The following is a 24,172-nucleotide window of genomic DNA, read 5'->3' as shown; positions in this document are numbered from 1 at the left end:
ATGCCATATCTAAAGAAACCATTATTTTTTAAGACTTCCAAATACACAAGGCGCTAGCTTTCCAGAAACAGAGCTCCCAACTGTGTTCCCTCAGAACAGACAAGGATCAACAGCACATTGACAGGATTCCAGGATATTTTTTTCTGATACATCTTACCTTGTGAGGCAGTGGAGATCTTGACATTATAGCTGTCCTAAGTCACTGATACATTTCTCAGATCTAGACTAATTGATAGCATTCCCAGAAAGAATTTCAAAATTATAAAAAAATAATCCTGAATTAACATCTCCATCTGATATCCATGACCTTAAACTTTCCCATGACTGGAATTACTAGGAGCCTTGAGACAAGTTTTTTTCTGCATGGGCAAATAAAGCAAAATAGGTCTTAGCAGCTCCAAAAAGCAACAGACCAAACACTGTTTTTAACTAGTGTTCCTGATCAATTACTGACCAAATTGCCAAATTCTAGATTTGGTAGAAAGAGGATATCTAAAAGGACAAGTGGAACAAAAGTCAAATGCTTTACTATATGTGCAAGAGGCAGTTGACGGTTGTTCAACAGCAATCATGGATAACCACCATTGTAAAGTACTTATCATTTAATCCAAAGAGCTGATGGATTGCAAGCCCTAATTTTACGTTTTGAAAAAGGCAAATTCTTCTAGCCCCTCCATAAAGTTCAAATTTATTGGATTGATAATGAAAGGATAAAAGAAGTATTTTTACGCACTTGTGTTTTCCACAGACCAAATTCTAGATGCTTTTAGTGGCACATTTAGAAGAAAATTTGCATGTGACTATTCCTCTTTGCCAGATCTCCTCTGCCTACTTGTAGGCTGCAGTTGCAAATCATGCTCTGGCTTATTCAGATTGTAAAAGATGGACTGAGATAGCAGAAAAACAATGCAATTTTAAAAAAAAATAGTTAAAAGATGACCCAGTGCCTCTCTCACACTGAATAATGGCACAGCATATGTAATAACTGCCATCTGCAGATTACTGTTTTATTGGAGGGCTTAGGAGCCAACAAGGATTTTGGCTTTCCGTTTCTGTCTGTACTACAATAAATACGTTGATGTCCTCTATTAAAATCATAGAATCATACAATAGAATCACAGATACGATTCTTTTAAGAAAAAATTAAAAAATAAGAGTCACATTTTAATAGATTACCAACAGCCACTGATACCAGAACAAATCAATAAAAACAAATAATTTAGATTTTGCTTTTGTTCCTTTTTTTTTTTTTTGACAATACAGCACAGCTGAGTCTTCTCATTTAGCCTTCAAGATACCTTCTGTGTAAACTGTGTAGTGGGCAAAAACTAATACAGGGATAAACACACCCAGTTAGTTTCCCACATATGAGAAGAGGGCACAGTAATTCAGTAGTTAAAAATTTAAAATCTTTCATGACCAACTACAGCTATATAGGCATTCATTAATCTATTCAAGCACATTAGACATTATCCTGCCAATTTCAGACATAAGATCTAGGAAGAACATGAGCTTGTACTTTCTAAGAGTTTCTAAGCATCAAATTTTCATACTGGAACAAACCAATTTTTTAATAAATTATTAGAAGATTAAGTAAAGCTAGAATTTATCAATATGTCATTAATCTGGAACAGACAACATCTCCGTTACTGATTTAACATATCCTTTGGGTGGAAGAAAAGCAGATATTTTCTGCCATGAAATAAATGAATTTTCCAAGGAACATGGAGCAACAGCCGATCACAAACAGAAAACTGATTCATCAGAAGTGGACAACAAATTTCCACAGAATCACAGAATGTTTTCGGTTGGAAGGGACCTTAAAGATCATCTAGCTCCAACCCCGCTGACATATGCAAGAACATTTTCCACTAGGCCAGGTTGCCAAAGCCTCATCCAGCCTGGCCTTGAACACTTCCAGGATTGGGGCATCCACAGCTTCTCTGGGCAACATGTTCCAGTGTCTCATCACCCTCAAGGTAAAAAATTGCTTCCTTAATAGCTAATCTAAACCCACCCTCTTGCAGCTTAAAACCATTACCCCTCGTCCTATTGCTGTACTCCCTGATAAAGGGTGCCTCCACATCTCTCCTGTAGGCACCCCTTAAGTACCAGAAGGCTGCTATAAGGTCTCCCCAGAGCCTTCTTTTCTCCAGGCTGAACAATCACAACTCTCTCAGCCTGCCCTCCTCATGAGAATGGAGTAGAGGTGGAGAATCACCTTCCTCTGCCTGCTGGCCATGCTTCTTTTCATGCAGCCCAGGACATGGTTGGCTTTCCGGGCTGCAAGTGCGCATTGCTGGGTCATGTTGAGCTTCTCATCTACCAGCAGCCCAAGTCCTTCTCCTCAGCACTGCTCTCAATGCATTCTCCTCACAGCCTATATTTGTGCTTGGGATTGCCTCGACTTTGCACTTGGCCTTGTTGAACTTCATGAGGTTCACATGGGCCCACTGCTTGAGCCTGTCCAGGTCCCTCTGAATGTCAGAAATGGTTCAGAGAACACACTAAACTCTGACCTGAAGCCCTATTTGTTATTGCAGGTCCTGACAGCTCTCTTTCTGTTTTTCAATGTTCTACATTTGAGTGGTTTTTTCCCAGTAAAATTGAAAGATTTACAACTGGATGAATGTGCCTATTTTTTTTTTTAACACTGAATGGAAGTAAGAAAACAAATAATGAACACAACTTCTTAACTGTATTACTGTATTACTAAACTTAACTGTATTACTAAAAACTGTAAACTAAAAACTAAATTTTAAAAATTTTTTCAAGTAAATTCAGTAAGAAGTAGGTGATAACGCTGACTAGGTAAGTTATTTAGTTAGCAGTTAAAAAAGAGCCATTGTAAAGAAGTCCATGAGTGAAGTTAAAAACACCTCACAAAGCATTACTGCTTGACAGAAACATTATTTGTACTGGAAAAAAGTGTTAGACTTTGGAAGATCCTGTATATTACAACTTCAGGTGACAGATATTAGCCACCAGAGGGAGCCTGTATAATCTGGTACACAGGACATCACGGTATGAGAAATTTCAGGTATCTATACAGATGAGAGTTTAAGAAAATAATTGCCTATATCTAGAAAACTTTACTGTAAATTGTTTATAGTCAATGCATTAAAACAGCCCTCCTCAGTACTTCATTTCAGATTCATTCCCGTTTTTACAGATATAAATAAAAGCAAGTGAAATCTGCCATGAAGAACTGTAACTAGAATATACTAAAATTAAAAAAAAATACTTTGTCATGCATTACCTTTTTAGTTTATTTTGTTCTCAAAATTCAGTATTTCAGAAAGTGTCTCACCATCAAACTTAGTATTCTAGCCCAAAAATAATATGGAGGGGACAAGGCCTACGTAGATCTGGAAGATTTTACAGTATTGCCTTTAAACAGATTTAGGACTGGAATCATAAGCAACAGTGACAGCCATAAAACATTTTTTCTGCATTTGTTTTGTACACCAAGTCAATATAATTTTTACATTTAATATTTGGATTCATGTGAGGAGCCTTCTCCTGCCTAATTAATAAATACATCACATACAGCAAGACTTAAAACATTTGCTCCATGGGTTACAATACCTTTCTACTAAGAACAGTTCTCAAATGCAGAAAAGTATTTTTTAATAAATAAAAAGCTTTTAATAAAAAGCTGTCCTTACCACACTGAATATTTCCACTTCATTCTTAGAAGGCTGATACCTCACTTTGCATTCAAAATCTTAGTAATTGTCAAAGCTTTATGATTCTAAGTTAATAAAATGAATATAATAGAAGCAGTAACCACAATTAACACCATCAGGTTTGTGTTTCTAGTCTCCTAACATGGACACTTCACAACTTCTTGTGAATTTGTATTCTTGCTGAATTTGCCTGTGCTTTCCCTCCGCACCATGACTGCTTTACAAAGGTGGTATCAATACAATAATTTAACACTGTAAAAGAAAATGCAAGGTGCATACTTTTCCACACTAAATGCACTATTTTTCCTTAGAATACTTTGCTATTGAAGGGGTTGAAGAGATGACATTTGCTATCACAAAAACTTTTATTTGGCCACAGAGAATACAAATGGGATTTGAAGAACTCTGTAAAACAGAAAATAAGTACTGAGTGAGTAGAACTTCTCCCACTAAATTAAATGAGAAGTGTTACTTTTCTTACTATTACTATGCTGTCTAGCAAAGCCCCACGCTAATAGCATGGATGACTTCAAGTGCACAGTGCTCTGGGATACATTAGCAAGTGCCTTTTTAACCCAAGGAATCAGAATCCTAAATGCAAGATGGAGATCCCTAGCCATGAGATCTCAACAATAGCTAGTCAAAGAGGTCTGAACACCAAATTTTCACAGGTCTTTGTCCTGATTTCAGACCAATTGAACCTGAACTGCTGAAGCTCATAGTTTTTCTTTCTTAATCTTTACTGAAAAATTGCAAATACTCAGGAAACATTAAAAAATTGTTCCATATACAATCTTATCTCAACCCACTTGGATATACGCAGTAGTGGATCACAGAAAGAACATGAAACAGTGTTAAAAACACCACACAGAGGTATTGTAAGATAGCTAGCAACCATATCTAACAATTTAATAAAAATTCTCAAGAGCTACTCTGTTATGTACATCCTTGCTCTGAAAAAAACCCTTGCGCTTCTATACTAGAAGACAGAGATGCCAGTCAGGATGCCCAACACTGAAGAAAACAGAAAACAGCTCTACTGAATCCCTGTATTCACACACCTGATGACTGTATTCATGCCCACATACTAAAGTAAACTCTTTATTTTTCCTATAACAATAGGTACACACTTCTGTAAGATTGCCTTTTTATGCCAGTCCAGGAAAGTCTTACACACCACACCCAACAAGCAGTACTTACAGGAAACACTACTCAATTTGCTGCTTAGTAAAAAACAATCTACACACAATCTACTAAAATGTACAATTCTGTAAGCTAACCAAACTGATGCAACTGTTCCAATAGATCAATAAGCAGCTTTAGAGACATCTGTGCTAAACAGATCCATCAATTAAGTTCTGAAACATAATTTATGCAGGAACACATAGCAGACAACACCTAGTTTGTGCAAGAACCTTCAGTTTCTTGACAAATTTCACTCATGTATCACAGAACAGTACTGTTTAAAAGCTCCCTTGAAGGTCTACATAGAGGGACTCAGAGCTACAAACTGCTGTGCTTTATGAACACAAATACTACATGTACATAATAAATTGTGTGTTAATAAATTTCTAATCATTTTGTATCAAAGCTAATGAATTCTGAGAATTTGAAATTGTACATACATTAAAAATACAACACACTAACAAACAGGTTTGACCTTTTATCAGGAATGGAAATCTACAGTTTTAAAATTAACATTTCCTACTCTGTTGTTCTTAATCTCTTACCAGGTCTTTCCTTGCCAGTTCCTTTTGACTCAACAAATTTCTGTATTAAACTCTCAACCGTAGTATTCGCCATGTTATTCATAAACTCTTCATGTACCTTCAAAAAAACCACACCACACACAAAAGGAATTTAAAAACCAGTAACTGAAAGAATATAATTAACTTTTAAAAGTGGTTTTTTCTACAGTTAAGGTTCAAAATGCTTCCCTCTAAAATATCCCACATGTCCCACTGCAATGTCTGGAAGACAAGCAGTCTCGTAAGCCAGCAACAGTTAAGGGTGTGAACTGTTACTAATGTGTTATCACAGCTTCCACCTGCTTGACTAAAAGCACTACTGTTGTAATGTCTCTGGTCTGTCAAAGGAATAACCACATGTCGTTAATAAATTTTACCAACAAGTCAGTACGTATATTCTTTAGAAATAAATAGCATGACCCTTGTGACCATCATTCATTAGCAGAAAACCTCAAAACTAAGGAAAATAGCAACCCAAAGTAAGTGTATGCAAATAAAACTACACTTCAAAACATCTAAAAATTAAGGACTACTTATAAGGATTATTAATTAAACCAACTTACATCTAAAGAAAAGATAGTATAAAAGCCTCTGTTACTGAAGAACTTTTGCTCATAAAACTCAAAGTGTATCAAAAATTTGGAAAATTTTCAGAGTGACCTAATTTCAAGTTTTAGTCAAAGAAAAGCACAAGTATCCTGATTATGCGTGAAATGAGTGCTAATTTAATATCCAGGGAACAGAAATTTGAAATACACTAAAAATGCCTCAAATGAAAACATTTCATTTTCTGTTAAGATGAAATTTATTCAGACTTAATCGGTAAAATTTGCAATACTGCACATATAAACGTAACAGGAAGCCACAAAAATTTAAGTTTATGTTGAAATTGCCATAATTTGAAAGATGAGATCTTGTAATTACCACAAACACTGAAAAAAATGTTCAATTTAACAGTTAAGAAAAATTTGTAGCATAATCCGAATAAACATATGATAATACAAAAATTACCTCTCCTATTTGGATATGAATTTCTTTTATGGTATTTGACAATGATTCTATAATCTCTTTCATGTGAAGAAGGTGTGTTTCTTCAATGTCTTGAAATTTCTGTAAACCAATACAAGCAATTAATCATAATGAAAACATTTACTGAAATACTAAACCTTAAATTTTAATAATTAAATACAATACATGGAAAAAAAACCCATTTTTTTTTCAGATCTTGATCATAGTAACTACAATGTTTAAGAAACAAAGGTGCAGAATTCACAGAGTTATGAAATAGTGTACTTTAAAATATGCTCTTTTAGAACCATTATTCAATTTTTTTACTGACTCTTTAAACTTTCATCTACCTTGATTTTTAAAAAAGTCTGATCTATTTCTACCAAAAGAAAATGGGGTTAGAGGGTGTTTAAAAAACAAAAACTCTTTTCTCCAATACTGAAGCATGTTGTTTTTTTCTGCTAAACCCAGAAATCTTATTTCTGGATCTGTTTTGCACTTCCCTCTTAGAACCTTCTCCTCCTGCTCACAATATACACGTGCTTTCTCTTTTTCTAGTTAAATCTATATCCTTGGCTTCTTTAAACATGATTCGTTTGATCTTTAAACTCACTGTATATAATCTTTGTAGTTTGTTCCATTTTACCCAACTTCCAGTTGACAGCCATTTTAAAATCACTTCCGATGTTTTAAATGGCCCCCTCCTAGACAAAGATCAGAACTAAAAATGTACATCTTTCCCAACAATCAACCATAATTGTCTTGAAATCTTTGTTTACTCCTGTAGTATCCTAGTTCTCTTCCAATTTCTGCAACTGCCCTTTCAAGCATTTCCCAACTTTGGAGTACCAATTAATCCTCTCTCCGATTTGTACATGTTCTCTGAAGATCATCTCTCCAGATTTCACACCTTCAGCTACTCTGATTCATAAACACAATGCCATACAGACAAGTCAAATATCTCTGACTTCTAAACTCTCAACCTTTCTTTTGTCATACTTACATACCTCTCTAGCCATCAGATTAATTTTTTTTTTTCCCCTCCAGCAGCCTTGCTCTTAATTACAGAGGATATGGTCAGCCTCTGGAGCCTACTTTATGATGTTACTTTTATTTATTGCCTTATTATACAAACAATATTATTTTGCTTTCAAAACTATGGTCCATCTCTAGAGTATCTGCTCTAAGCTACTATGAGGGTGTCAACACACGTACACTGTATGTCCTTCCAATGTGCACCTGTTTCCACCACCTAATTTTAATCTAAACACAACATCAGTTTTTAAGATTATGCCTTCCTCACATTTGGTTTGAGGTCCACATAAAACTCTACAAAACAGAGGTACCTGTCTCCTTTAAAGTCTTGTCTACAATGCACATCAAAAACATCGGCCATTCTGACTTTTTTTTTTTTGTCTCTTATGTCAGTGGAAAGTATCCCCCTCCCCCAATTGTTTCCTTATTTCTTGTTTATTGTTTTGTACTTCAGATTTAAAGTCTTTGAAGCAGAGCCATCTAGGCCTTGTAAAGTATGTAGTACAAAGAGTTTCTGATCAAAGAATAAAGCTAGGTACCATAATACAACCACATAATTCATATCACAGATATAATAATCAAATTGTTTACTTTCACTTTTGAAAAATCAGTCCATTTTAAAAAGATGTACTGAGATGAATCTCTAATGTTAATGACTCAACAAATGTAAGCCATTAGCATTTTAAGCTACAATTCATATGAAAAAATCAGCATTGACAAGATCTTTAGCTGTCCAACTCAGTATACACAGTTTAAGTAAGCATTATTCCTTTTTGTGAACCTGCATGTTTTCCTGCAAGTTTGACATTTTTTTAAAATGAACTATTACTCATTCTTCAACTTTATTTAGATGCAGACTGCTCAACAGCAAAATAATCCAAACTCAACGCTACTCAGTTCTAGATAAAACAGACTTTCAAAGAATAATTTAGCGCTTTCAGTTATTTGATCCTTTCCAATAACTGTCTGTGCTATGTGATTTTTAAAAGTTTCTAGCAAGGTATAAATCTGACAAATAAGACATTACATTTTCTTAGTACCTGCATAACAGTTTTGTAATACAAATATAGCTTTACTCAGAGAAATCTTTCAACATGAGGAATTTCTGTCAAATACAGTTTCTAAACAACAGCAAACTATATTTTCCTGTTTCTTTAATCACAATAACACCTTCCATGTTTATCACATACCCGTAACTTGCAATTCAAGATTAGGAAGATCGTATGTTTCAAAATTCAAACTCTCAAAATCACTTATTATCATGACTCACTTTACTTTGATAACTGCAGGTAAGACAGTAACTGACAAAAAAGGAAAAATATATAAAATCTATGCAACAAGATTAGTGGAATTTAACTAAGAAAAGAGGACAGCTCCGTGAGGACATCACTACGCGACTACTGAGAATAATGCCATAGCAATTCAAGATGTTTGTCCAAAGAAAAATAGTATGTGAACAGTATAAGACAGATTTAAGCTACGCCAACAGATTTTGCACTGGAACAGCTGAGAACACTCACACTCATTGATTTTGTTTCCAGAACTGGTATATTTCAAGTGAAATGTACTCTAAATTAAGATAATCTAGGGCGTACTTCGTATCGAAGTGGGCTTCCACATGTTCATGGATGGTGTTATTTTTCCTAATGCATGATCTTTAAAGTAGCCCTTCTGCAACCAAACTGTAGATGCAGCTACACCACTATGCTCAAAATAAATTCCACAGATACAACGCACACTGGCAGAACGGCAATTTTCATTTCCAATGTGGACAGGGGTGGAAAGTTTCCAGTTGTCCATTATCATATTAAGTGAAAATTTAAATTTTAATTCAAAGAGTTGCTGCAATTAAGAACTAAGAACATTCAGACAAGTGTGGTTTGTAGTGACAGTTAACTTTGTACCATTTTTGTATTGGGAAAAAACCCAATCCAACCCAAAAAGATCCTGACTGCCCCCAACCTCCAAAACCAGAAAAACAAAACAGCATAAAAGCATGGTCATGTTTTCCCAACTGTAACATCTGATACAGTAGAAAGATTTTTTTTTCTCTCTCTACATCTCAGCCTTCCTAATAACACATACATACCTACCTACTAACACAAACAAGAAAGCTGAACAAATAGCATCTTCACATTCTGTCTCTAGATACAAAATAAGCTGTTACTTTTCTCATTCTTTTGTTTCAGGGGGTTGTTCAAATGGTTTTTGGGTTTTTTTTAGTACATAATCAAAAAGCTCACATAGTTTCTTGCTGAAAGCCCCTATGTTTTCCTTCACTAACTCAGTGACAATAAAATAAATTTCAAATACTCCTGATGTTTATCATCTTCCATCAGTTCTAAACAAGAACTACTTTTTATTACTCACAGCTTTCTTGCTTACTGGAGACAAGTTTACAGTGCAATTTAGCAAGGCCAGTTTATTAAAGTAATATTTGTAAACTTTTTTCTTAGTGTTTCAGAGAGCAGTAAGTCAACTGCTATGAACACAGTGTCTTTCTTGTAAGGTAAGGAATAGACAACAGACAGCTTTTGTGAGCCTAAATAAAGATTTAAAGCAACCTGACTGAAGTTGCTCTGCAGTGGATCAGAAACATTCACAGGATCTGTTTCAGTGGGGGTTCAGTAACTTCCAGAGCAAAGTAAATAACAAACAGTGCAGGAACTTCTTGATCCAGAAGAGCCACACTTAGATATGTCTTGAGACAAATAAATAGAACAGTTCAGTATTTCTTCTGATACTACTTGATTTATTTGTAGCAGAAGGTGGGGTCTACAGCAAAAGTCAGTCTGCATTACAATTTATACAAACCACACAATGATGGAGTTACTGGAACACTTACTGAGCAAATACAATAATTACTTTAACAGGACCAGTGCAAAAAAGTTACCATTTTGGGTAGCAGCACTATGTGTTCACATGTCAGTTTGATTCCATCTACTTTTAGTTCTGGAAACTCTCCAGGAGGCATGTTATACTTCAATGATTCTTTTGTTGCCATTATATTATACTTGTTTCCAATAATTGTTTTAAGATATATACTGGTTAAACGTAAAAAGATTGCCTAGTCCCAAAATTCTCAAGTGATGGTAATCACACATGACAATTCCAACATCAATCCCAGTCAAATCGCCTAGGGACAACTGATACACAAATATGTTAAGTCACAAAGCAAGTCACACAATTCTAAGGCAACAGATGCAAACATGTAAGGTGGACACATATGCAAGTGATTCCAGGCCAGTGTCACATGTCACACCAGCTAAAAGCTAAAAGATAGCTCTCTACCCTTGGTACTACTTTGCCTCTGTCTTTGTGCCAGCACAAATGCTTGTGTGATCTCTTTAATAAACCAGACCACAGGTCTGTTCTGGATTAAAGCCATCCTTCCTTCATACATTAGTTCTATCTAGATTAGTTCTACAAGGGAGCTTCTCACACAAATACTTCAGAAAGTGAGATGCATGGAAATAGGATACTGCTACTTTTGACAGTAATACTAACTTAAAACATATATTGAAAACAGAGTTTCACAGGTCAGAGATGAGAGAGAAGTACAACATGCTTTATGGCCTAGACCATAGCACTCGTGAATTTTCTTGTTGAACTTTTATTTTTAATAAAGCTTTTTCATACCACCGAATAACTGCAATCATCCTGTTTTACACCACACAATAAAAAAAATAATTTAAAAGTTACTTTTTTTTTTTTTTTTTAGGAGAGAAAAATAAATATACATAACCTAACTTAAAGTAAAAAGAAAACTGTAAGGAGTACAGCTGCTTCAAACAGAAATGAGTCAGGATACTGCAGAAAAAAGGTGCCCTCTGCGAACTCTTCAAGGAAAAGGTTGTCAAGACTCCTAATGTAACAATTGTGTTAAAGCAAAATTTTGCAGTAGTGTGCCTAAGCACTTTGTTCCAAATGCCTGGACTCGGGGGTGGAAGGGAAGGGTTCTGGTATGTGATATATGTGGTATTCTTTCTCTGACAGCTGCATTCAGTATCTATTCAGAGATGAACTAGATCAAATTCTACTGAAGTTCTCAGAGTTGGAAAGCAGTTTGCAGTTTAGGACAGGGCAGCTTTTTACATGTCAGCCTACACAATCCCATGATGTGAAATCTTAATTTCCAAGGAGTTAAGGAAAACCCTAACATTCTCCCACTTAAATATTAAAAATACAAATATGACTAAGTCTCCCTAATTCCAACTATGCCTAAAAATTAACATTTGAAACCAATGAAAAGAGCAAAGAAACTTCAACCAAAAAGAAAATTCCCATCTTTGTAAAAGCTTTACTAAACCAAGAAATATACACAAATAAATACACCAACCAGTCCTCAAGAAATGTTTGCTTTTTGAAATCTGGGGCAATGTTAAAAAAGTCTGCTACCAACAGATCTGAAAAGGAAACTTTCAAACGTAACAAGCAGCAGCATATGCAATCATAGAGAGAACTTGATATCCTCTGGAATACAGATTACAAGTCTTTAAAAATCCCAGAAACTTGAACAGCTGTAAGGGCTTTTCACAACCTCAGGTAAACCCTGGGAAGACACTTTAACAAGCTGTAACTAAAGTATTTTGCTGGAATGTTAATGAAAAAAACATGTTGAATCCCAGTACTGAGACTCCTATGAATGAGTTCTGGGTGTCCAGCAATTCAGAGGATTTCCCACGTGATCACAATACTTCCAGAAGTTAGTTTTCTTCCTAAAAAGTTCTTCAAAAAGTCTTTCTAGAGTGCTAATGTTCAACTCTGTCATTCAAGGACAGTGTCATTACAACACACATGGTCAGTGTTTGCCCTTCAAACACATTACTTCTGACATCATTGTTTATATCAATTTCCAACAGAGATCATTCTATCTCGAATCAATTTTTCAAAAGCTTTGATTTCAGATGTCTTCAGAGATTAAACAGCACATATTCATCTATTCTAAAGAACTCATTTAATATAACACTTACCTGTGCAGTTTCTGTCATTTTCTGTTCAAAATCAGTTTTAAATGCAGCATACTTCTCCACATATAGTTTATAGGTATCTGTAGCTTTTTTTGTTTTAACTGCTGCCTGTAGATCAGTACAAAAAAAGTGTCAACTGTCACACATACAATCTGATCTAAGGTTTTAAAAGTCACAATTAAAAGAAAGCCTAGGATGAGGTATAGAAAATATTCAGGGGCATAAAAAATATCAAAACAGTGAAGTATGATAACAAAATTTCACCACCAAATACTCAGATTCAAGCCATTAGAGATTCCTATTCAAAGTTATACATAAACAACATTAAAAGGTAACAAAGTAACTACCTCATTTAAATCCCTTTCCCTTATCAGCAATGACTAATTTATAATGTACTTATTTTTAAATCAAATTTGTGTTGCTGAAGTTAACTATCTATCTCTCGGCAAATATTTAGATCTGCAACAGAAAAACAGGAATAAAGCAGGTCTGGAATACAGTGCAAACAGTTATTTGTGCGATTCTGACAGAGCAAATGGTAAAAAAAGGAAGGTGCAGTTTTCTGTTAGGCATGAAGGAAGAAATTCAAAAGTAAAGGTGTCGCACCAATGGAAATTTTTAGATTAAGATATATTTGAAAGTGAAGTTAATGGAGAACACACTGATGTCCAGATTTTTGTAGCTGAGTGTTGTTTATAATAGTCCTTTTTGTCTTTATAATTTATTGGGGTTTTTTTTAATTATTTGCTGCTAATAAACCAAAATCATCTTTCTGGGAGTTTAATACTCTCAAAAGACAAAACAAAACATAGGAGAATCCCAATACTATCTGGAAAAAAAAATGGAATGAAGTGGCTGTTTGTGGTAGAGAAAAAGTTATGTTCAAAGTTTATTGGAGGACACACATGAGATGGAGTTTTTCATACCCTTGATATTCTTGCTATTTCCAAGTTAAAAGCCAATGAAAATGAAAACTGTCTAAACACTAGCTTTTTTCCTAGCTTCTTTGTTCAACATGCCTACTTTATCTCATTGAAATTTCCCATCAGTTGTAACTCAAAAGTATTCCTGAATTAATGACATCAGTAAAGACATCTGTGTATTTACTATTTGTTCTAGTTAATAATAGCTCTCCTCTCTTTCAAATTAATTTGCTCTGTCCCCTACTAAAACCAGAAACTATTTCTCACTTGCAAAGACTTTTAAAGCAAACCACTATAACTTTCAAGTGAACTAATACAAAGATGCCCTCTGGAAAGAGAGAGTTCTGCAACTTCCAAGAGAAAAATAACTGAAAATAATGAGTAACACTATAGTGTTAACACTTGTTCACCTGGGGAAGCATCAATCAGGTCCTCAGAACAAGAAGAACCAAAGCTACAGTTCTATTTTTCCAGTTACAAAGAAAGCTCAAGCAGATCTCTAGTCATGTAGTCTTCTGAACCCAGCGTGACAGTGCCTGAAAATACTTCACTGTATGAATAATACGTATCCTTCAGGCATTAAAAGGAGAGCATGACAGGCTGTATCAAACCCATCAGTTACTTGCCATCAATTTTACTTCATGATTCCCAGTCTTGCACACTCACACAGGTGAATTACCAAGAAGAAAACAGTCCTATGTTGTTTCCCAAATGCCATTTGCTACTCTGAAAGTACAAGGAGCTCTGTGAACACTCGATTTTAAAAATAATTAAGAATGCTTTGCAATAAAATCATTACAAACTTAACTATTGAAAAGAAAGGAAATGCCGAGTTAAAAGACTTAAAAAATAAGTTTTTTCATAAAGTATTATGCAATTGAACCCCATATGCACAGGACTCTGACAAAACCAAAACATCCTCTGTATCTTTTAATCATGTTTAACAATGAGCAGAATCTGACCATTACGTGCTGAAGAGCATCTACAAAACTATGCAGGACAGACAAAATGACAACAACCTGAACACTGTATGATTAACTAGTCATCTCTTCTCAAACAGGATGTGCCTATTCTCAGGTGCAGCAATTGCTAGAAGTCTATTTAGCAGATTTACAGTAAGTGAAAGAATAAGGATCAGTCATAAATTTTTTGTCAAGTCACTATAAACAGAGAAGTTCACATGTCAAAGAACAACACGAAATTATTACACAAGTTAACGCTAAATTTCAGCTGCAATGAAAACTGCAAAGTCTCAGATACCTCCTCAGATTCTTCAATAAAGTACTTCTCCAAATACCTGGCTTTGTGACAAGCTCTTAGCTTATTGGTGTAGATAACCTGCTTTCTGATTAAGTAGTTATTCTGTAATTTTGATAGAAAACATTTTTCATATTGTCCTAAAAGTAATAAACCTATTCCCCGCCAAAGTAAAAATAAATTAATACAATCTTTGCCACCATATTTCTGAAATTAAAAATGTAAATTTGCATAAAGACATGACTGAAGAGATGTGACAGTCACGGTTATCTGCTCGTACTAGAAACACTTTTAAGTACTTGCTGAGCATTCAACCATGGCCTATTTGTTCAAACAGAGGTATCTAGGGAAGATGCATAAAAAAAATAAAAAGCAGCCTTCATTCTATAATGGTTCCTCTTTCTCCTTCTCATGTAGACATCAGTCAGACTGAAATTTTTTTTGTTTCCAACTGAACAAGGACAATGTTACATGTTAAAAACAAGCCTTCCATTAAGTCAACTTTTCCTACTGAAAAGTTATGATCTATTTACAAGAATTCAGAAAAATTATACTTTGAATAGACTGGTAGGAAAACATCTGCCAAACCACATATTTCTGATTCATGTCTGGAATCCAACTGTCATTTGAGACAGAAGCTAGGAAAAAAAGCTAGATTTATAAAAAAAAGATAAAAGTATCAGAACACGGTCAACAAGATTGCTTTTGTTATCAGTGAAAAGACAATAACCAAGTCTAGCTGTTCCATCAAAATAGGAGACCTACACAGATCAGGTAACTGAAATAGAAACAGGCAGAGGTATCAAGATATAAAAAGACAAGACAAAGTTAAAGACAGAGAAACATAACCTCTTTCCTCTACTACTTAGTTCCCTGAAAACACGAAAAAGTTACAGCAATACCAGCAAGTCAAGGGAGGTGATCCATCACCTCTACTCAGCTGTGAGGCCACACCTGGAGTACTGTGTTCATTTCCAGGTTGTCCATTGCAAGACAAACATGGACATACTGGAAACAGTCCAGTAAAGGGCCACAAAGATGATGAAGGCTCTGGAGTACCTCTCCCATAAGGAACGGCTGAGAGAGCTGGGACTGTTCAGCCTGGAGAAGAGAAGGCTCCAGAGAGACCTCATAGCAGCCTTCCAGTACCTGAAGGGGGCCTACAAGAAAGCTGGGCAGGGACTCTTTGCAAGGGCATGCAGTGATAGGACATGGGGTAATGGCTTTAAACTGAAAGAGGGTTTTGTGCCATTTTGAGCCATTTTGTGATTCTGTGAACAGATCAAACTCCCCCAAGATCCAAGGACAGTACTAAATACAACACCAAGATAACCCTCTGTTGGGTTTTTGGTCCATGAAATTGGAATCTTTTAAATTAGCACTGAAAGTAATGTTAACATGTTTTTCTTCTTAACAGCACAGACTTCAAATACTGGTGTAATCAGCTACTTCGTCTCATTGAAAGGACAACACAAAACCTCCTACTCCTTAAACCAATAACAAGGGCATTAAGTGTTTGCTTATTTATCCAAGGATGTTTATCCAAAAACATAACAGATGCTGATAATTATACATAATTTCTGTAAAAGTCACTAAACAAAATTATCATACGATGCAGGTATTTACAAAATAAGGAATTAGAACCGCAGTGCAGTTAGAACAGATCAGTAAGTGTAAACAAAACATTGCATGGTACTCAGAATACCATTCACATTATGAAACAGCCACAGCTACTACTTTAGGCCCTTTCTGAGCATTTCACTTACTAAAACAAGATGAATGTGTTACTGACAACACAACGAATTAAAGTAAGATATCAAAGAACTACCTTATCAATTTCTCTTTGTGTTGCTCCTTCCTTTTTCAAACGTTCTTGTTCAACACACTTTGCATTGTAGTTTTCCTTTGATTTCTGTAAGGCCTGAGTGATACTTTGAATATTTTGTACTGCTTCCAATGTTCCTGAAACATCTTCTTTAGTCTGCCAAATACCACACAGTTGTCAAAACCAAGCCATTTTAATGTTAACAAGTCATTGGACAGGCATAAGAAAAGAAATAATAACCTTTTTGTAAGCTTTGATTTGTTCATCTCCATACTTGTGAACTTCCTTTATGAGCTCTTGTAATCTCCGCACAAGATCCAAGTGACAGCTTGCTAGTTTTTCTGTTGAGGTTTTGAAAACATCCCAGACTGGTGCAAATGTCCTAGGTCAAGGAAAGTAATATGTAATGTTCATCTGGACTTCTTCCTTTTAGTGGGCTATGATTTCTTTTTAATAGTGCTTAAATATAATTGTTAAGTTTACAGAAGTTCAGTAAACTCAAACAAAGAACAATCCCAATAATTGCTATAAATTCTTATTAAATGTTTCAAATTTACTTGGAATCCTATCTACTAATTTTTTGCATGTTTTATGTTTTACCTGTATTGACTCTAATAAGTAAAACACAACAACGTTCACTTAATCTTCTTTATCATCAGCACACAATAATGACAGGTTATATTCCTAAAGATGATGCAAAAGCAGCTCAAAATAATTTAACATGCAGAAGTATTTTTATACGTACACTTGAATAGTGCAAACAAATCAGAAATTACTTGGTTAGTTAAGTTTCTAGTTGTCTTACATCGTTACAGCCACAAGATGCAGGAAAAACACATTGTCAAGGTGGTCTGCCACTAAAAAGAATTTACTGATTAACAAAGATTAACCACATGGCAAAAGAAGATGGGGGACAGGTCATCTCTCAGATTCAGATTTCTATACTGAATGGACTTTTCCAGCTTTCTAAAGATATAGTCCTACCTCAGTTTCCCGGTTAATGTTGCTGAAAAATCAATGCTATACATAGCCTATAAAGCACTCATGTTCAAACTACCATGCAGATACAGAACCTTCAAAGAGCAGCATCAACTGGTATCAAATTTTCCACTGATGAAAGCTCCCCACATTTCTAGCTGTGATTACTACATCTAAAAAAATCTAGCCTCATCTAAGAAGTTTGAGTTGTTGGCATGATCTTTCTAACGACCAGGCATCCATTAATCATTCTAGTTTTTAAAAACATATCATGTGTATAAAAATTTAACTAAACTACGGAATAAATCTCTTGAAAAGTCTCATTCTTAACATCTCTGAGGACAGATACCACCCCAGAAAGTAGAAATAATAGAAATAAATAAACTTACTGCCACATTTGTGGACCATATGTTCTTTCTTCAGAAAAATTACCATAGGCTTGGGAGTACAGAATAGAAGGTCAAGTTCTTTATTATGTCTGAAAAGAACTCAATCTTAAACACAGAGGAAGAGACAGTTCCTCCATGTTTGGGTTTTGTATTTTTTTTTCTTTACACTGTGAAAAAAAAAATTGTGTTGTCTTCTGTGTTTTTCATAGCTCCATGATATTTTACATGGTTGCTGAAGAAGTGACAATAATTTTTTAAAGGTGTCAAAGTTACGTTATTTTCAGCATCATCAATAAAATATTCAGAATCAAATTTGATTCTTAACATGTATGCAGTTAATTATTTCTCTCTTACGTACACTTACCCAAGTTGTGTGTAATTGCTTGCTGATTTGGCTAGTTTTGTCATTGACCTTGAATATGCCTCCTCTATTGTAGCCCTGTCAAAGAAAGCCATCAAAAGCATAACTGAAATTTTGAAGAAATTTGTAGACAGACTAGTAGGCATTCTAGAGATGCAAAACAGAGGACTTTTTACTCCAGATGAAAATTACTCCATTTGAATGACTCCTCAAAAACTACATAAAAAATTCACAGAAGTATATTTAAAAAAAAACAAACTGAAGAACCTGTGACAGAATGTGGCAGGGAACAGAAACAAGTAAAATCTAGGGACCAAAGACTTGAAAAAGACAATTCCTTCCTTCCTATACTCTCTGCTGTTCCCCTCTGCCTTTAACATTCTTTAGTAACACTCAGAGCAAAGGGACATAACAATCACCCACCTAGCACTGTCTAAATACCAAGAGATTTACACAGCAAAATCAAATATGTTTGTAAGGAAAACATTAAAATAAACAAGTTGAATGCTTACGGAACAATCACATTAAATAAAATGGGGTCTTGTCTAGTCTTTTTTGTAGGGGGAGTTGGGTTTTTTTTGTCGTTGTTTGTTTGGTTTTTAAGTACTTTGGATAGCGATATCTGAGTTTAGAAAACAGCAAAATAATATGCAATGAGAAGTATTGTGTCCTGCTGTTTATACTAATTTTCCAAGAAGGTTGTCTCAATACATTCTGATTTATTTTGGATAACCTCTTCCCTATGTGAAGTTTAATTATGTTTTCCTGCACTCAAGCCCACAGTTATACTTGTCTTTTGGAGATTCAAAATTCAAGGGTCAGCATAGATTTCTGCCTTAGAGCCTCTGCTGGGGCAATTGACATGAAATTGCAGCAGATAGAGTAGCGACTCCCTGCAAGTCCCTCCCTCATCAGTCTTCCTCACCCTCCTATTACATACACATTACTTTAATTTTCCACCCTAAATCAATATTCAACATGCATTGTCACCTTAGATGCAGAAGCATCCTGGATTTGCATAAATACTGTAATTGCTTTTTCTTGAAAATGCAAAAGCTTGAAGCAATTTCTTTCCTGCTGTTTAATACATTTATTCAGGTGCAAAAGGGAGGAAAAAAAAAAAGATGAAGAATTCACCTCCTCTGAAGTCATACCATGACTGTAACCACTTATTGCTGAGGCAAAGGCTTTTATTTCTGCTTCGCAGCAACACCTTCCAAACAAAAAGTATTTTCGTACGAACATGTGAAACAAAGCAGTAGTCACCTGAAAAAGCGGGGCTTGCATTTAAACCTACTGAACTTCCAAAATAAGTATCCAGTTAGTTGGACAACCAGTTTGGAGAAGGGGATTAAACTGTAAAATGCAGTAACTGAATTACATTTTAAATCTCACCTACAAACAAACCATAAAAAAAAAATCAAATAACTTCATCCTCCTTCCACTTATGTAAGTATTATTGATTAAATGAAAAAGCTTAATTTTCCAAGGTTTGGAATTCTTGATCACTGCACAGCAACAAGCATATATGCACAGACATCCAGAAGAGACACTGACGTTTTGTTAATTACCATGACGAACAATATATTTTGATTAATTATCAATAGTTTCTATCAGAGAAAAATTCTTTACTGTGAGGGTGGCCAGACAGTGGAAGAGGTTGCCCAGAGAAGTTGTGGATGCCTCATCCCTAGAGGTGTTTGAGGCCAGGCTGGATGAGGCCTTTTTTCCTTTTTTTTTTTTTTTTTTAAAAAAAAAAACCACACAAGATTTCTGACCAAAATCCACACCCCTCTTCTTTGAGGCAATTTACAGCATACTTAAGTAAGCAATCTCCACAGAACTGGTGTTCCACAGTTTACCACACATTATCAACCCCTACCGGTTACAAAAGGTAACAACCAAAAGATGCTGTTACTGACCAGTTGGGCACATATTTGTCCTATCAGCTGACTTCCCAGAGCAGTTTGAGATACTGGTTAACACAATACCATGACTGCCTCACTAAATTAATTTTCACCCATCTGAAAATCTGTCTTTGCCTGGGATCTGTTAAACTCTTAAAAGGGAATATTTGCATTCCTGTTTTTTTCTGACCAGGGAGATTATTTTTACAACATTTCCTGGCAAGTGGTGCAGAAAAATGTTTGCAAGACCGCTGGAGAAAAGCCAACACAATACCTATTCAGTTGCTAGCTGAGCACAGTGGTTTCTTAATTGTGAACTGTTCAGGTGCTAAATACACACAAACACAAGACAGTTCACCTACAAAATCCTCACAGTATTTAAAGAAAAAAAAACCTGCAAAGGCAGCCCCACCTTCTTATACTTTCACTTTTTTAAATGCAAAATTTCTACATGCTTTATCAAGAAGAGAACAAAGATATCTATCTTTCAGCAGAGAGATAACCTGCTCCACTAAAGATTTACCAACATTGAGCAGGTTGCCTGCCACAAAATTCACTCTTTCAGATGACATATTTCTGAACTACAGATTCAACTGTCCCAGTTCTTTTAGTACTTGACCATTAATAAATCCTCAAAAACAAAAATGAAAAAGTGAAACAACACTGTTGAAAATTGAGTTTGTATCAACTAACTGAACACAGCCAAGGATCCTGGAAACCTGTTCTTTCTAGGGATATTCAGTTGGAACAGTAGATACAGTACATAAATATATTATTACAAATTAACACATTTCAAACTTTTTTTTTTTTCCAGAGGAAAAAACTCTGCAATCTCAGAAGGTTCTTAGAGAAGTTTTGAAAGAAAAATCTTTAAAAAAATCCTTAAGATAACTATAACTTGAAAAAAAATTCCCACATCCTATACAATTTTTCTTTTTTCGTTATGACTTCTAAGGCTGGAGAAAAGGGAACAACAGACCCTGTCCCAGTTAGGCTGAAGGCAACCAAAACATTATTCTGAACAGTGCAAGTAACAGAGTCTGACTTCATGCAGACACGTGTCCTTTGTGCCCTAAGCAGCCTGTACATCCCAAAACAACCATCTTTCCTCTCTGTGTTAGATCGCTACATGAAAAAAGCACATTCTCTGGCTAATCTGGAGACTACAGCAATCCTGACTGACCAGGTGACTACTGTCAAATAGCACATAACACTTAACAAAAGTTAAGTCTAACTCGTTAAAAGTATCATCACCAACTTAGATCTGTTTCCTCCACCTACTCAGCAGATTTCAGTTTTCACTCTCCTATGTGTCCACTTCTGAAAAAAATGGCCAATATGTTCAAAACAAATGGAAGGACAGATGTGCAGAAAGTTCATATATGTGTAACTTTAGTTTTCATAGGGAACAGTTCAGAAAATCAGGTACATAAAAGTCAGGGCATAAAAATACTAGCTCTAGGAGGCTCTTAAATGTTGTGATCCACTTACACATTGCTAGCAGAAAACAGTACTGCAAAGCAATATTCAGACTATATTCTGTGGATGAGGGAAAGGAACAGATATTCGCATGCAACATCTCTTAACTTATTTGCAACAAACAAAGATGCCAAATAGAACACGGTCAAAACAACTGGACTGTTGTAGAATACTGCTGAAGTACTGTCCAATGCATTTTATTTTGAGATCAAGAATTTGTCCCATGTCAACATATGTGTGCTACTGAACCACATTTATTTCCTGGGAAACCAACTGACATCCCACAGTAACTTCAGAAAGATAGCGAAGGGCTTTGCTGCCTAGACATGGACACTCTAATTTTTTTACTAAAGTGAGAACATTAAATATTTAAAGTCCATCTATTTCTTTGACACTACAAACTATATGCCACAAACTACTGCTAGCTTAGCCTGAGATTGATCAGTGATGCACTCCTCATGTAAAACGAAGTACATATTTGGCAACCAACTGCTTTTTTTAATGGCAGCTTGGCATACTGAGATCCATCAATAAAGCAGGGCTGACAAAAATACAATGGAACAGACAGGATACCATGTTCAATATCCTGATGAGAAAAGGTCACTAGAAAGGGCTGAACTTACTGCTTCTGGTCTGCATCACTGACAAATGTTTTCCAATCCCAAGGCAAGTTGCTCTTAAGGAACTATGTTACAGCCTTGTCCAATAAATTAAAATATAACACTAGGATTCTAGTGAATCTCAGTGTGTTAATGAGAACTGAAATTTTTCACATTTTAACAAAAAATGGCTGCATAACTCTTTGGCACATCCTGATCCATGCACAAGAACAGAAAATAAATTTCTTGATCTCTCATTGATGATAAATTGCCCATGGGGATCCTCATGTATTCCTACATGGCCATTAATCTGTAGTCTTACATGTTATTTAAACTTGTTTAACTGGGAAAAATAAATTGTCTCCTCAAAAAAATCACTAGAATTAATTAGCAGAAACTTCAGCTGAAACATTTTTAATATGTGGAGAAAAGTCCAAATATTTTATTTATTGATTGCAAAGGCACATGCCATTTAAAATTTAATTTGAAGGAGCTGACAGAATAAAAAAACCCCTAAAATGCCACACGTTTTTCTACTAGGAATTTTGTGTAGAATGAACTGCCAAGTTTTATTCGTGTCACTACGATAAAGCAAAGAATCCAAGCCAGGTACAGCATCAAGTTACTTTTGTTCATTTGCATAAGACCTTTCACCTTAGGACCAGCATAAAAAAAAAGAAGCACGCCCGAAGAATGCAACATAAAGGAGATAAGACGCAGAGTGAGAGAAATTCTGATCTAAATATGGAGGTAAATCAAATGCAATGGATGTAAAACTAATAAAATTAAATGTGTCCAGGTGATATACAGCTTAGTTCTATGACTTTCTGCTATAAACACTGACTGATTCCAAGAATTAAACCAGGTTTCAAAGGAAAGATCCAGGCATTCACAAAGATAACACAAGGCAAACATTTATAATGGTCAGTATTAAAAGTGCGAGGTTGTGAAGCCCTAAGCATTTCATGCTAAACAGTGAGTGTTGTAGCCCTCCGCTCAATCCAAAGCAGGATTTCACTGGAACCATGTGTGCCTTCATAATGTGTTATCTGGGATCAGGAATTCTTGAAACACAACATTCCTTGGTTTGTGTAGTCCTTCCAACAGGAGACTGCCCATCACACATAGACTCTGGAACGCACCTGTTTCTACTTAGTGGAAAGACTTTTGTCATTTTCTCCAATTCACTTTGAAATACGCAAACATCAGTACAACTGAGTACCTGCCAGATTTGTGGTGGTTACATTTTCTGGAATTTTAAAAAATTCCTTGCAGAGATCTATTTGAGGCCAAAACCAAATTTTTGATGAAAAATTCCAGAAAACAAGATCTGTTTTTTTGGACAGTTTTTACTGCAAGAACCCTTCACTAAAACAGGTCCTCAATCAGTTTCTTTCAAGCTTTTTCCATACATCATCTGCTAGAAGTAACTGAATTAAGAGAAAATTCTGAAGCAGACATTGTCCTGGGTTAAGTTGAGACAGAGTTAACTTTCTTCATGAGAAGCTGTGTTTTGGATTTGTGCTCAGAAGAAAGCTGACAAAAAGTGATATTTATGCCGCTGACAAGGTTGGCAGACCAGAAAGGCTGGGAGGGAGCACAGCCCCAGTTACTAGCCCAGGATTTGATCTTAGGTTCAGGATTGAGACCCAGAGTGGCCAATAATCTATTCCATAACATACACATCATTCCCTGTATATAGGTGAGGACCCTCCAGAAGATCGCCCCTTTTTGGTTCCGGATCTCTTTTGCTCCAGGTCATCTCGCTCCAGGTGGTTGCTCTCCCAAGGCCTTTCCCCCCCACCCAGGTCAGCCCTCGGTCTGGGACACTCGGACTGTTATCTCCGTTCTGTGAGTGCGGTTTCGGGACTGTCCCCGCTCTGGGATCGTTAGCTGGGAACAGGCTGAGCCTTGGTCATCGGGTGGGGGGACAGTGTCGCTGTGTATCACTCAGTTGTATATACTATTATTTTCAATATTATTGTAGTTTAGTTATTAAATTGT

At 35.6% G+C, this 24,172-nt stretch overlaps 1 protein-coding gene across 2 annotated transcripts in view; it reads right to left on the bottom strand.

Annotated features, from left to right (window-relative positions):
- Positions 1–24,172, bottom strand: part of FCHO2 (FCH domain only 2) — an 82,113-nt gene that overhangs the window by 57,055 nt on the left and 886 nt on the right. Inside the window, exons 2-7 of one of the 2 annotated variants that reach the window (XM_010088181.1) lie at positions 18,187–18,261; positions 16,696–16,837; positions 16,459–16,611; positions 12,454–12,558; positions 6,449–6,547; positions 5,420–5,516 (exon numbers count right to left, since the gene is read on the bottom strand). In XM_010088181.1, the coding sequence (XP_010086483.1) occupies positions 5,420–5,516; positions 6,449–6,547; positions 12,454–12,558; positions 16,459–16,611; positions 16,696–16,837; positions 18,187–18,261 (671 nt within the window). The remainder of the gene's footprint in view (positions 1–5,419; positions 5,517–6,448; positions 6,548–12,453; positions 12,559–16,458; positions 16,612–16,695; positions 16,838–18,186; positions 18,262–24,172) is intronic. The other variant, XM_010088182.1, reaches the window with a different exon arrangement.

This window comes from Pterocles gutturalis, unplaced genomic scaffold, assembly GCF_000699245.1.
Source record: "Pterocles gutturalis isolate BGI_N339 unplaced genomic scaffold, ASM69924v1 scaffold2397, whole genome shotgun sequence".
Lineage (NCBI taxonomy): Eukaryota > Metazoa > Chordata > Aves > Pterocliformes > Pteroclidae > Pterocles > Pterocles gutturalis.
The sequence above is the reverse complement of the archived record's forward strand: the minus strand, read 5'-3'. Positions and strand labels throughout refer to the sequence as shown.